Raw genomic sequence first — 14,753 nt, forward strand, 5'->3', positions numbered from 1 at the left:
TGGGCATTATCATATTGCTGCTTGTGGGAATGTGCTAAGCTTATAGTAGCTCTCCCATTTCCCACATTACAACACTTGAATAAGAGTAGTATTGGCTGTAAAGCGATTTGAGATATCCAGTGGTTGTGAAAAGTGCTATATAAATGCAAGCCTTTTTTTTACCTTCTTTCTTTTCGAATCACATGCACACTTGCCCATTTTTCAGCAGGTGACTGAAAAAGCTGATCTTCACCTCCTGTCTTCATGCCATGTTTGGTGAAAATGATTCTTCCATCTACATTTAATATAAAATCTGATGACCATATGCACTAACAATTTTAGTTGAAGCACGTTTCTTGAAGAATGAGTTTTATGTTTAATCAACATGAAGTTCAATCGTGTTGTTGAACAGGAGACTGAGAGTCACAGTTTTTTCCAACATAGCACTGACAGATGAATTTCTCAGCAAAGTACAGCAGGTCACTGAAGGATGCTTGGCCTTTTACTGCAAGGTGCCCATTTCTCTTTCTGTGTATCTTGAAGCTGCTCGGGTTCAAGTGCAGATAGTCACTGGATTCCCAGTTCTTTCTTAAACACCTACCTTTGTTGCTGCACAGTGCCCTGCTGCACAATCTCGCTGCACGGGTTACATTGAAGATGTAGCGGCTCAGGACATCGTCAACAAAACTCTGCAGCATTGAGCACGATTGCTGTGGAAAGAAGTTCAGTGCAATGAGTGTCTCCACAGCGAAAGGTACATAGGAGAGGCAGTAAATTTCACCAGCTTTTCTTTCAACTCATTCATGAGATGAGGGTGTCGCTGGCTAGGCCAACATTTATTGCCCATCTCTAATTGTCCAGCGGGCAGTTAAGAGTCAATCACATTGTTGTGGTTCTGGAGTCACATGTAGGCCAGGCCGGGTAAGGATGGCAGTTTCTTTCCCTAAAGTACGTAAACCAGATGGATCGACAATGGACTTATGGTCATCATTAAACTCTTAATTCTAGAATTTTATTGAATTCAAATTCCACAATCTGCCATGACAGAATTTGAACGTGGGTCCCAGAACAATATTTGGGTCTCTAGATTAACAGTCCAGCAATAATACCACTAGGCCATCACCTCCCCAAATCAAGTTACATTTCAACAATCTAAAGAGAAATGAGCAATAACTCTAAGTAGGAAGGCAGTGGCTGTACAACAGTGCTCCAGGCTACTATAACCTTGCAAGGTGGACTATGCGTACACACCATCCTATTCCTTCTAGTCTACACTCCCATTGCTATGACAGTTAAAAGCAGGAACCACCTTACGTCACATTTACACTCTCCCAAGTATTTGAATATTTACAACCCAGTGGTGTATTTGCAGGTGGTGTATTCAATAAGAGAGGCACCAAAGGCTACAGAAGACATAAGCTTAAACATTATGATAAAGAAATCTTGTTGGAGAGGACTAGATTCTAAGCCCAATAACCATGTCAGACCTCATTCGTGGACAGATTCTACAAAGGTTAATAGGCACTATAATTAATCCAAAAACTCCAAGTAAGGTCTCTATTCTGTCACTCTACCGTTCGAATTGAGCTGATTGGTTTATGCGGTGAAGTTTTTTTTGGTGCTTCTAGTTTGAAAATGATTGTATTTCTCAGATATTTTAATTGTTTTTGTCAGCTTACTTCCAAAACTTGTTTTCAATGTGATCCCAATTCCATGCTTGAAAATTACCATTGAGACTTTTCATTGAGATTTGCAAGAGATTTAGGTGGGGCGGCTGGTGAGGTGAGGGGGTTTGGGCAATGATGATGGGGAAGCTAAATGGGTTATGGGAGTGGGGAGCAATATGGGACGGGTCAGGTCGTCTGTTGGGATTTGTGAGGGGTGGGTGTGGGAGAAGTGATTTGTGCGACTTAGAATGGGGAAGAGCAATGAAGCAGGTGGAAGAGTGGAAAGGAGGCAGGATGTTTAATCTTCAAGGATTTTAAAACAGAATCTGTCTTTGCACTTGCTTTCCTTGGAGCAGGAATTAAGGATTAGGCCATGATGCCATTAGAAAAACAATACACATTTATAAGGCTCTCATAGCCAATGGTACTCTATCAGAGTTCCACACCAGCTATTGCTGCCTCACAGATCACAACCCCTGAATCTTGCATCGTGATGCTAGTTTGGGAAGGCCCAATAATCTTTGGTCCATTACTATCCAGATACTTATACATTTTTAACCTCACATTTTTTTGCAATTCATTCACAGGATGAGGGCTTTGCTGGCTAGGCCAGCGTTTATTGCCTTTCCAGAGGGTAGTTAAGAATCAATGACATTGCAGTCAGTGTGGAGTCACATGTATTCCTGACCAGGTAAGGATGGCAGTTTCCTTCCCTAAAGGGACATTAGTGAACCAGGTGGGTTTTTTTCCCCAATAATTGGCAATGGATTCATGGTCACCATTAGACACTTAATTCCAGATTTGTATTGAATTCAAATTCTACCATCTACTATGGCAGGATTTGAACCCAGGTCCCCAGAACATTATCTGGCTCTCTAGTTTAACAGTCCAGTAATACCATAAGGCCACCACCTCCCCCATCTCTGATGAAGGTTTATGTTGTTTGATGTTACCAGCAACTGAAAGATATACTTTGAAAGAATCAATGTAGACTCAATGGTTCCACTGCTTTATATTTGATACACTCATAGTACCAGAAATACAAAGTTATTTCCCTATGAAATTTCACCAGAAATATCAAGGTATTTCTTTATGATTACCTTACAACTTTCACACTTCCTCCAGCAGTTTTGTGCCATGGAGCATCATCCCTGGAGTTTGACTAATTATTTCTGAGTTAAGAGCGGATTGTAATTGGAAATTTCTGTTCACTTTGGTATGATTACATAAAATGAGGCGAGAACGGGTATTCTGTTAAACAGCAGGAGTAAAGTGGATCATGACGAACAAAAATCTTACTTTATTTTGAGTTATGTTTGAGCTTTCCCACACAATGATCCCTGCTGCTCCAAGAGATGCACTTTCACCAATTGTCCTGACAAGGTCGTCCTGGGGAGAAATTTTGTAAGTTAGTTCTTAACACGAAAAGGGCCGAGTAAGTCAATATACCAATACTTCTGGATTAGATAGGTCAAAACACAGAAGTTTATAAGGCTTTTCTTTTCGCAAACTCGATTGTGTTCTAGTTGATTTACCATAACAAAGCTACGAGATAACCTCAATCATAGCAGGCTATTTCAACTGGGTAATTGCATAAACCAAAAGAAGTTTCTATGCATGACCTAAAACCAACACAATAATAGTAATGATTGGGCAATTGGTTTCTCCCAAGGGCTTGATTACACTAACAAGACTGACTCTCCTGTGCAGTACTGAGGGAACACTGCACTGTTAGAGGTGCTGTCTCTTAGAGGTAACATTAAACTGAGGTCCCATTTGTCTCTTCAGGGGGATGTAAAAGATCTTATCGTATTATTTCTGAGAAGGGCAGGGGAGATATTCCAAAGATCCAGTCTCTCAAATAACATTTCAATACTATTTATGGAAGCTCACTGGGTGCATTTTGGCTGTCGTGTTTCCTAGATTACAACAGTGACTTCATAAAGCACTTAAGGCTTCATAAAGCAATAAAGCGCTTTGAGACATCTGGTCATTGTGAAAATTGTTACGTAAAAGCAAGTCCTTCTTTCCTGAACTGAACTGAAGTCTGGATTTATCTAAACATATTGTTGACACATGTCTTGACCGGCCATATATCATCTCAATTCAGAGCTACCTAGTTCTTTTGAACTCCACACTTGTTTGATACCAAAAAGACCATGTTCCAGCATTAGATGCACTTTATGCACATTGGAAAAGGGATAGAGAAGGTGGCAAATAGTCTGTGTGAAGTGAAAAGTAGATCACCTGCAAAAATCAAGTCTTGTAGTTTGGGGAAGAGGGTAATTAAAGGGTGGAACTCAAAGAATCTAAACAATACTGAATGGAGTGTTGTGTTATGGTTCAGCCAAGGAAAACCCGAGAAGAAAGGACAGAGGATGTCAATAGGGACATAACTGCAATCATAAAATAGAAAGAATATTTTTCCTCTGAGTGCTGAATATTTGGAATAAACCTGCTGCATGGGAAACATCATGTAAGGTGCTCAAGGATGAAAGGAGAGAGGTTATGTTAAATGTGATATAAACATTCTTACTTGTGTTTAATTTTGGTTGCCCTTTTCTAACAGCCAGTTGACAATAGTCATTTGGAAAACATGTCCAACTGACACAGTTCTAAGAGCTAAGGATTAAATCATGTTGGAACAGCAACTGTGGTTAAAGTTTTAAGTGTTTCCACATAAGAATAATGTTTGCCAGTTGACTGGTGGAATTCATCAAATAGTGTTTGTAACTGAGTTCAGTATCAGCCAACTCTGAAACTCAAACTCCAAACCGCAGCATGGTAATATGAACAATTTGTTTTAGAACGAAGTGGGTGGTCAGAGAGGGTCATTTCAGAAGGAATAGCTGGAAATAAAAGGATTAATCCCACAGTGAACTGCAAACTGATTGTACATACCAACATAGTTGGCTTATCAAAATAAAACTTTCTCCTACAACATGTACCCAAAGAATGTTTTATTTACCTAAAACAGAGCGGCATGGGATGTAAAACTGCCTTTCCTGGTGCTCTTGAGGAATAATAAGTATTTCAAATCAACCCGTACAGAGATGTTATAACACACCTCTGCAACAAGTGGCACTTGAACCTGGGCCTCCCGGCTTAGAAGTATGGACACTATTACTGCATCACAAGAGTTCCTACTAAGCATTGTAAATATATTTTTTCAAGGTTGATGCACCTCCAGAGCAAGTGGGACTTGAACCTCAGCTTGAGCTTGAGCCAGAAAGTCTGGTTCAAATCCAGCTCCAGAGGTTTACCCAACTCTGAGCAAAACCAGAAATTGCTGAAGAAACTCAGCAGGTCTATACATACAATCCCTACAGTGTGGAAACAGGCCCTTTGGCCCAGCAAGTCCACACTGGCCCTTAGAGCATCCCACCCAGACCCATCTCTCTATAACCCACCTAATCTATACATCCCTGAACACTATGAGTAATTTAGCATGGCTGATCAACCTAACCTGCAAATAAGATCATAAGACCATAAGACATAGGAGCAGAACTTAGGCCATTCGGCCCGTCGAGTCTGCTCCACCATTCAATCACGGCTGATAAGTTTCTCAACCCCATTCTCCCGCTTTCTCCCTGTAACCCTTGATCCCTTTGATAATCAAGAACCTATCAATCTCAGTATTAAATGCGCTCAATGACCTGGCCTTCACCGCTCTCTGTGGCAGTGAATTCCATAGAGTCACCGCTCTCTGGCTGAAGAAGTTTCTCCTTATCTCTGTTCTAAAAGATCTTCCCTTTACTCTAAGGCTGTGCCCTCAGGTCCTAGTCTCTCCTACCAATGGAAGCATCTTCCCAACATCCACTCTGCCCAGACCATTCAGTATTCTAATCTTTGGACTGTGGGAGGAAACCCGCACAGACACAGGAAGAACGTGCAAACTCCACACAGACACAGGAAGAACGTGCAAACTCCACACAGACAGCCGCCTGAGAGTGGAATCGAACCTAGGTTCCCTTGTGCTGTGAGGCAGCAGTGCTAACCACTGAGCCACCATGCCACCTGGCAGCATCTGTGGTCAGAAAGCAGAATTAATGTTTTGAGTTCAGGGACTGGACTGGAAAAGTTAGCTCTGTTTTCTGCATGTAAATAAAAACTTAAAAAGGGAAGGATTAGATCCCAGTTCTATTCTTCACGATGTGACGTTCTGGAATAAAGTCTTTGGCGCTGATAAATACAGTCCTTAGTCATGCCAATGACCTGCCTGTGTCCTTTGGCACTTCCCCTATGTGCTACTACTTCTGGCTATCACCAGCTGTCTACTGCACTCCATGGTGCTGTCAATCTCCTGGTTTACTATTATTTTTATATCTCTGCTAAGCTTTACTCTCCTTTAGTACACAGCTGGGAACTACACAGCAATGCTAAAAAGCATTTTCTTTTTAAAATCCAAGTGAAATCTTGCCATAATTTATGAAAGTTGACATTAAGATTGGAAATGACACAAATTATAAATCTGTCTAGGTTTGATGTTGGTTCCCAGCTGGCCAATACTGAGAACTCCACAGCATGGAATCCTATTTTTATGATTTGTTCTTGTGTTAACATATTTGAATTGGACTGCTACCACTATCCCATCATATCCACCGCTCTAGAACGCTGTATTTCCTCCTCCAGATCAGAATCCCCAGGTTGTTAAGGCTTTCATTTCACTTCCTGGTAAGAGTTGGGTGGAAGCCTGAATGCCCCAGTCTGCGGATGAATGACCAATGGGCAAGAACTCATGAGATTTATAAAATCATGAGGTGCATGGATAGGGTAAATAGTCAATGTCTTTTCCCCGGGGTGGGGGAGTCCAAAACTGGAGGGCATAGGTTTAAGGTGAGAGAAGAAAGACTTAAAAGGGACCAAAGGGGCAACTTCTTCACATAGAAGGTGGTGCGTGCATAGAATGAGCTGCCAGAAGAAGTGGTGGAGGCTGGTACAGTTACAACATTTAAAAGACATTTTGACGAGTATGTGAATAGGAAGGGTTGTGAGAGATATGGGCTAAATGCTGACAAATGGGACTATATTTATTTATGATATCTGATCGGCATGGATGAGTTGGACCAAAGGGTCAGTTTCTGTTCTGTACATCTCTATGACTCTATGAACTCATTGAATGGCTGAAAATTTCTGTCCTCTAATTGCACCAATGTACCCTATGACTTTCGTTCATTTATTCATGTGGTCATCTCTGGCAAGATCACCATTTATTACCCTTGGAGACAGGTGTTACCTGCCTCTGTGAACAGCCACAGTCCATGTAGTGTAACTGCACCCAGAGTGCTTTTCCCTGTCATGGGGCTGGCTAAGAGTTGAGCATATTGCCGAGGGTCTGGAGTCCCATTTGGGCCAGACCAGATAAGAATGCAGATATTCCTTTCTCCAAAGGTCATAACTGAATCGCAACAACTCATTATTATTTATGACTAGAATTTTAATCTAAACTAATGAATTGAATTTAATTTCTTTCCCCAAACTGCTGTGGTAGGAAATGAACCCATGTCACAGGATTATTAGTCCAAACTGTCGATTAATTAAACATTAACATCGCCATTATGTTATACTCTAAGCTTATTTCTCTGAGACTACTTCTGTGACTAAGCTTCTGGTTACCTGCACTTGTAATCCCTTCAGGACAGTATTAAGTTTTGTCTGATTACACAATACATCATTTATATATGATAGGTGCCCTATAAATGCAAGTTATAGTTAATTTACATAAGCCACTTTACTACAGTTTTGGATAGCTTTTGATGGGAATACCAAGTGTTTAGAATAAGCGTTTATGAATCGATAGCCCTATCACTTTAAATTCTTCTGCTGATTTGTTAATAGTGTTTGCTGAATCATCTTCTTACCTCAGAGAGGGTTTCATTCAGAGAATCACGATAGACTGCTCTGGTGTAGGGATAGACAGGGAGAGAATGGTTCTCCTTGGAAAATGCTGCCACCCTCATCGCCTCTTGGACACGATTCCGTACAAAAAGCTTCGCATTGTTGGAAGACTTGAATATTCTGGACATATAAATACTCGGGTATAAGGCTGTGCTTTCTTGCCATAACCAGAGCAGTTCATTATTCCGCGATATTGCACGTGATGGACACATCCCTGTGTACGTTCTGTTTTTGTTCTTGTGCATATAGTTGTAACAATGAGGGAACAAGTAATATCCCCAAAGTTGATTCGGTCTTAATTTCTTTCCCAGCTGCAAAGACTTTAATAGAAACTGTTTTGCAGCTTCTTGGAATTCAGTCTTGGCAATAGCAGCTGCCCTTTGTCTTGTTAAGGAAAGGTCCCTCTGTTGGACTAATTCAATGGACTGGCGTTTATAGATGAGTTTGTGGTGCCAGTTTCGATCCCAGAGGGGCCTCCAATTTTCCCAGTCAATAATTGCCAACCCTCTGGACATGTTTGATGGAATTAACTCTTCAATATCGTGCGCAGCCTTTTGCAAGTGCTCATCCATTTTGACCTGCTGTGGGATGCCACCATTGAACTCCTGACCAGTTAGCTCATTGTAGTGAGGATAGTGGCCAATCATACCATTGAAGAAGATTCTAATGTCCTGCTGAAGTGGACTTCTTCGTGTGGTGGATACCATTGGAAAAGGTGTTAGATTGTAAGTCACTCCAAACTTCTTTGTGCATAGCTCTGTTGGCGCATTCCACATCGCAAGAAATGGAAAATTTCGTTTAAGTGGAAGTGCAGTCTTAAGTTGCAACTGGCTGAAGCATAAGGGGATGAATGAGAGGTGCCAAAAAATTGCCAAACCATTAATGCAACTACTGAAACGTCCTAAAAGGTTGAATGAGTCCATCATGGCAAAGGTTTTGCAGCTTCTAATAAAATATTGGGTGAGAACAAAAGTTGTCACATTTGAAAATGCACTCATAAAATCTTATTTAAAATTTAATTCCAGCAAGATGCGTAGCTCCTAAGTAAATTTCATAGACTCCACACAGTGCAGACACAGGCCATTTGGCCCACTGAGTGTGCATTGACCCTCTGAAGGGCATTTCACCTAGACTCATTGCTTCCACCCACTCCATCCCCGCTCATCCCCTGTAACCCTGCATTTCCCACGGCTAAACCACCTAGCCTGCACATCCCTGGACACTATGCGCAATTTAACATGGCCATTCCACCTAACCTGCACATCTTTGGACTTTGGGAGGAAACTGGACCACATGGCAGAAATCCACGCAGATATGGCAAATCCCATATGGACAGTATGGCTGGAATCAAACTCAGTTTCCTGGCACTGTGAGACAGCAGTGCCATCCACAGTGCCAACCACTGTATCAACTACCGTGCCACCCCTAACTTTATCTTCAAGTCTGATGTACTAACGTATAATCGTTATTCTACCAGTCGGTCAAATTAAAGATTGCATATTAGAAATATTAATTTGCAAAATATACTGATGAAGAAGTGCTGATATTAAATTCTTGTATTTTGTAGTTCTGTCTCCAGGGCATTTCCGTCAGTGATCTCTGCAGGCAATTCCAACAAAGTCCTCACCTTGGGAATACTGCAGAGAAATCCTTGTTTGTGACCACACCCACCAATTAGATGACACTTACCTTATCCCTGAATGTGGTGATATCCTTGTAACCAATCCACTTCCTTACATTCCACTTTGTCCTAATCTCATACTGCACACTGAATTTTTTTTTATTCATTCACGGGATGATGGTGTCACTGTCAAGGCAGCATTTATTGCCCATCCCTAATTGCCCAGAGGGCAGCTAAGAGTCAACCTCATCGCTGTAGGTCTAGACTCACATGTAGGCCAGACCAGGTAAGGATGGCAGTTTCCTTCTCTAAAGGACATTAGTGAACCTGACGGGTTTTTCCGACATTTGACAATGGATTCATGGTCACCATTAGATTCTTAATTCCAGATGTTTTATGAATTCAAACTCCACCATCTGCCATGGGAGGATTCAAACCCGGATCCCCAAGATTTAATCTGGGTCTCTGGATTAACAGTCCAGTGATAATACCACTAGGCCATTGCCTTCCCTTTACAGGCCGCAAAAGGATTAATCTTATATCTCTGTTCCTGTCCAGCACCTCCACTGCAGCCTCCCCATCTCTTGGCACTGTAACACAAGCCTTGTGCCTTCTTCCTTTCAGATAGCCATGAATTGCCACCTGGCCAGACAGTGGAGTAGCAACAAGTAGTCAGAGATGGATGTGTTGTAATCTCACTTAATTTCATATGTGCAGCCAAAAGTTTAGGCACTAACACTATTTTAGAGGATAGACTAGAGGCAGGATCTGTATGTGATGAGACATTTAATTAATGGGATATGGATGTCACAGGCTGAAGCAGTTTTTATTGCCCATTTCTAACTGCCTTGGAGAATGTGATGGTGAGCTGCTTTCATGAACCGTTGCAGTCCATGTGGCACTTTTAGGGACGGAGTTCCAGAATTTTGACTCAATGCCACTAAAGGACAGGCGATATAGCTTCAAGTCAGGACAGCATGTAGCTTGCAGAGGAACTTGCAACTGGCAACATTCCTATGTACCAGCTGTCCTTGTCCTTCTAGATGCTAGGAGTTGTGGGTTTGGAAGTTGCTGCTGAAACAGATGAATTTTTGCAGAGTATCTTCAGACTGAATGTTGAAGCTGTTAGATAGGGTGCCAAACAAGTGGGTTGCTTTATTTTGAGCAGTGTCAAGCTTCTTGAGTGTTTTTGGAGCTGCACCCATCCAGTTAAATGGAGAGCATTCCATCAAACTCCTGACATGCCATGTTGATGATGAACAGGCAATGGGAGTCAGGGGGTGAACTATTCACCAAAGAATTTCCAGCTTCTTACTGGCTCTGCAGCCACAGTGTTTACATGGCTGGCCCAGTTCAGTTTCTGGTCAATGGTAACTCCCAAGATGTCATTGTTTGAGGATTCAGTGGTTGCAGTGCCATTGAATATTCAAGGGGCAATGGTTGGATTCTTGCTGGAGATGGTCATTGCCTGGCGCTTGTGAGGCATGATTGTTACTTGCTATTTATCTGGGGCAGGGGCAAAGACAGTGCAGGTGCCAAGTTGTTAAAGGGTGAAGGTGTGCACAGGTTTTGCTATAGGGCACTCAGATGAGGACTATGATGGGACATCCCGTAGAAGAATGTTGATGGGCATACACAATTAAAGACTGAGTACAGTAAGAGACCAGAAAACTTTCAGGAAACAAGAATGATGATGTCCAATACCAACTTGATGCAGGAATTCACATAGAGCTTGGAGCTCATCATTTCCAATTTGGAAGTGTTGGTCGACTCTTCTTTCACACTTGTGGATCCAACCAAGTTGTGTGGCATGGCTAACATTAGCTCCACTGCAGTGCAACCATCAGTAAACTGATGTCCAAGTGCTTCAATGGAAACTGCTGTCATCTTTGCTGTTGGTTACAACACTCCAGCAATCTTCAATAGATTACAGGCTTTACCAACACAATGTCCTGTAGGTTATGGCAATGACTGTGTGGAGCACCAAGTTCTGTCCTTTCTCAGGAAGGCAGGTTTCACTCTCCCATCCCATCTACTCCACCCACATCCTTTGCTATAAACAGGAAGATAACTATTTACGTAGGGTTTGTGTCTGCACTTTTAGTGAGGGCTTTATTTCACTTAACCACACTCACTGATCACATTTTTCTTTCGTTTTGTGTTTTTATACATATCCAGAAGTGCACTTCTACACAACTGCACGTTTTTTTCTCCAATCACCAAATTACCCGTGGTCTTTAAACATTTTATCTATTAAACACTACCAGTCAGTCACCTTTGTTAACAACTGAATAATTTTATGTGCAAAGCCCATTAAAGGCAATGCAAACCACTAAAGGGAGAGAGGGAGGGGGTGGGGTCTAAATCAAAATGGAGTTAGAAGGTGTTGCTACAGGTTACTAGTTCTCCCATCCTTGTGCAACCAATCGATGCTCAATTAACCCTTTTTTAATATATTCACCTCCTGTTTCCTTGTTCCATTAGGGTTCAAGCATTACTTCAGACTACATTAGATGATAACGTCTACTCTTGCCTGTCAAACTTGCAAACGCAGGCTGCTGTTACCAAGTGCGGAGCTGGAGGGACATAGCAGGCCAGGCAGCATCAGACCGGTTGGAAAATGGAAGTTTCGGGTCGGGACCCTTCCTCAAGAGAAGGGTCCCAACCCGAAACTTCAGCTTTCCTGCTCCTCTGATGCTGCCTGGCCTGCTGTGTCCCTCCAGCTCCGCACTGTGTTATCTCTGACTTCAGCATCTGCAGTTCTTACTATTACTGCTTTTGCCCAGGCTGACTTGGTGAAATCTGTTTCAAGTTGTTCTCCAGGGCCATCTGCAGTCTTTGTCACTGTATGTCAGCAATCTTTCACTCGCCATACTGCAGTGACCGGAGAAACACTGTACAGAAGCATGACAGGCAAAGGCACTCATGTGACAGGAGGCAAGAGAATGCACGAGAAAGATTCTCTTGTTCTGAGGAAGGGTCACTGGAACAAAGAACAAAGAACAAAGAAAATTACAGCACAGGAACAGGCACTTCGGCCCTCCAAGCCTGCACCGATCCAGATCCTCTATCTAAACCTGTCGCCTATTTTCCAAGGATCTGTATCCCTCTGCTCCCTGTCCATTCATGTATCTGTCTAGATACATCTTAAATGACACTATCGTGCCCGCCTCTACCACCTCCACTGGCAACACGTTCCAGGCACCCACCACCCTCTACGTAAAGAACTTTCCACGCAGATCTCCCTTAAACTTTTCCCTCTCACCTAGTAATTGAGTCCCCCACTCTGGGAAAAAGCTTCTTGCTATCCACCCTGTCTATACCCCTCATGATTTTGTAGACCTCAATCAGGTCCCCCCTCAACTTCCGTCTTTCTAATGTAAATAATCCTAATCTACTCAACCTCTCTTCATAGCTAGCACCCTCCATACCAGGCAACATCCTGGTGAACCTCCTCTGCACCCTCTCCAAAGCATCCACATTCTTTTGGTAATGTGGTGACCAGAACTGTATGCAGTATTCCAAATGTGGTCGAACCAAAGTCCTATACAACTGTAACATGACCTGCCAACTCTTGTACTCAATACCCCGTCCGATGAATGAAAGCATGCCGTATGCCTTCTTGACTACTCTATCGACCAGCGTTGCCACCTTCAGGGTACAATGGACCTGAACACCCAGATCTCTCTGTGCATCAGTTTTCCCCTGGGTTTTTCCATTTCCCACATAGTTCACTCTTGAATTGGATCTTCCAAAATGCATCACCTCGCATTTGCCTGGATTGAACTCCATCTGCCATTTCTCCGCCCAACTCTCCAATCTATCTATATTCTGCTGCATTCTCCGACAGGCCCCTTCACTATCTGCTACTCCACCAATCTTATTGGACCCGAAGCATTAACTCTGATTTCTCTCTACAGATGCTGCCAGACCTGCTGAGGTTTTCCAGCAATTTCTGTTTCTGTTAAAGATTCCTGACATCTGTTTCTGTTCTGAGGAAGGGTCACCGGACCCGAAATGTTAACTCTCTTTTTTTTCCTCCACAGATGCTGCCAGACCTGCAGGCCTTTTGCAGCAACTTTGTTTTTATTCCTAACATCTGTTTGCAATGTGGCACAATTTCATTTATAAACGTGATTTGGAGTGTTTAATTTGTGGGTTTTTTTGTTTTTGCATGGTGGCCAAGTGAACACAACCTTGGTTACTGACAAGTGGGAAGGTGAGGTGAGCTTATTGTTCCTGGTACATCTTCACTCCTCTTCCACTTTGCCAATTATGCCTCTGCTCATTAGTGGCTCGCTGTATGCTGGCGACACAAAAGCTGGGTTACTATGGTGGTTTGAATGCACTGGCAGAGCAGACTGGCACAGAATGAAGGCTGGCAAGAGACTCAGCACTTACCTGCATTATTGATGCCTATGGTCACATGGGTGAGGGACTGGAATCTCTTTTAGTTCCAGTGTTAAGGCAGGATAGACAAATGGCACTGGCAATGCAGTGTGTTTGCAGCCAATGTGTGGGTTTTCTCTGGGTGCTCCGGTTTCCTCCCACAATCCAAAGATGTACAGGTTAGGTGGATTGGCCATGCTAAATTGCCCATAATGTCTAGGGTGGGAAATGCACAGATGGGATAGGGGGTGAGTCTGGGTGGGATGCTCTTCGGCGGGTCAGTGTGGACTGATAGGCTGAATGGCCTGCTTCCACATTGTAGGGATTCTATTCTATTACAATGGCACTGTGTACACAAGGGGCAGCGTGCTGTGCCAGTAAAGCTGTGTGGTGTCTTTGCCTGCTCATCCCTGGCAAGAAAGAAAGTGAAGTATTGTTCACTCTGTTCGAATGGAGAACTTCAAGTGACTTACTCAACAGTGGATGGTGAGCTGTTGCTAATATCTTTACCTTCAGTCTGGAAGGAGTAAGGCACATTAACATTCATCAGTATGGTCACTTTCAGAGCAGCTGACAATGTTGAGATGGCCCTGGCACAGAACAGAGCACATGACTGCTGCCTAGACACTGGGCACTGATCTCCATGAGTCAATGTTTGTCGTTGTTGCTGCAGCAGTGAGGGGGAAGCAGATGTCAGACACATTGTTCTTCACTGTCCTTCAGTTAGAACATTCACTCTGCACATACCCTGGATGGACATTGTCTCCTGCTGAGTGTACTTCTCAACCCTCCTCCTCTGCTTCTCTAAGACAAACATCATTCTGAGTGGAATGCACCAAGTCTTGGAGCAATTTCTACTGTGCAGAAGCCTTGAAGTCAACAAAGCCCCTTCAGCTCCTGCTCAGTATTCCACTTGGTGGAGATTTGCAACTTGAAAAAACTACAGAAAGCAACAAACATTGGTGGTACAATAGGAGCTTCCGGAGAGAAAAAAAAAATCAGTACAAAATTAACCTGAAAATAGTTAATAATCACTTTAAATGGAGCAGGTAGAGCTCTGTGCTGCAGTGGCAGTGTACCTACCTTTGAGCCAGGAGATGTGAGTTCAAGCCCCACCTGCTGTGGGAAATGTGTAATAACATCTCTGAGCAAACTGATTTTTTTTTCTTTTTTTTTAATACGCTGAAGTATTATCTCAC

General features: G+C 42.8%; 1 protein-coding gene across 1 annotated transcript; it reads right to left on the bottom strand.

Moving 5' to 3' along the window:
• Positions 1–371: 371 nt before the first annotated feature.
• On the bottom strand, positions 372–11,052 carry LOC109934026 (hyaluronidase PH-20-like). The gene is made up of 4 exons (XM_020532870.2): positions 10,874–11,052; positions 7,508–8,375; positions 2,946–3,035; positions 372–689 (listed from the first exon to the last, which is right to left on the bottom strand). Exons 1-4 carry the CDS (start codon positions 11,050–11,052, stop codon positions 372–374), a joined length of 1,455 nt encoding a protein of 484 aa, XP_020388459.1.
• Positions 11,053–14,753: the final 3,701 nt, after the last annotated feature.

The sequence above is a fragment of the Rhincodon typus genome, chromosome 25, assembly GCF_021869965.1.
Source record: "Rhincodon typus isolate 14 chromosome 25, sRhiTyp1.1, whole genome shotgun sequence".
NCBI classification, from domain to species: Eukaryota; Metazoa; Chordata; class Chondrichthyes; order Orectolobiformes; family Rhincodontidae; genus Rhincodon; species Rhincodon typus.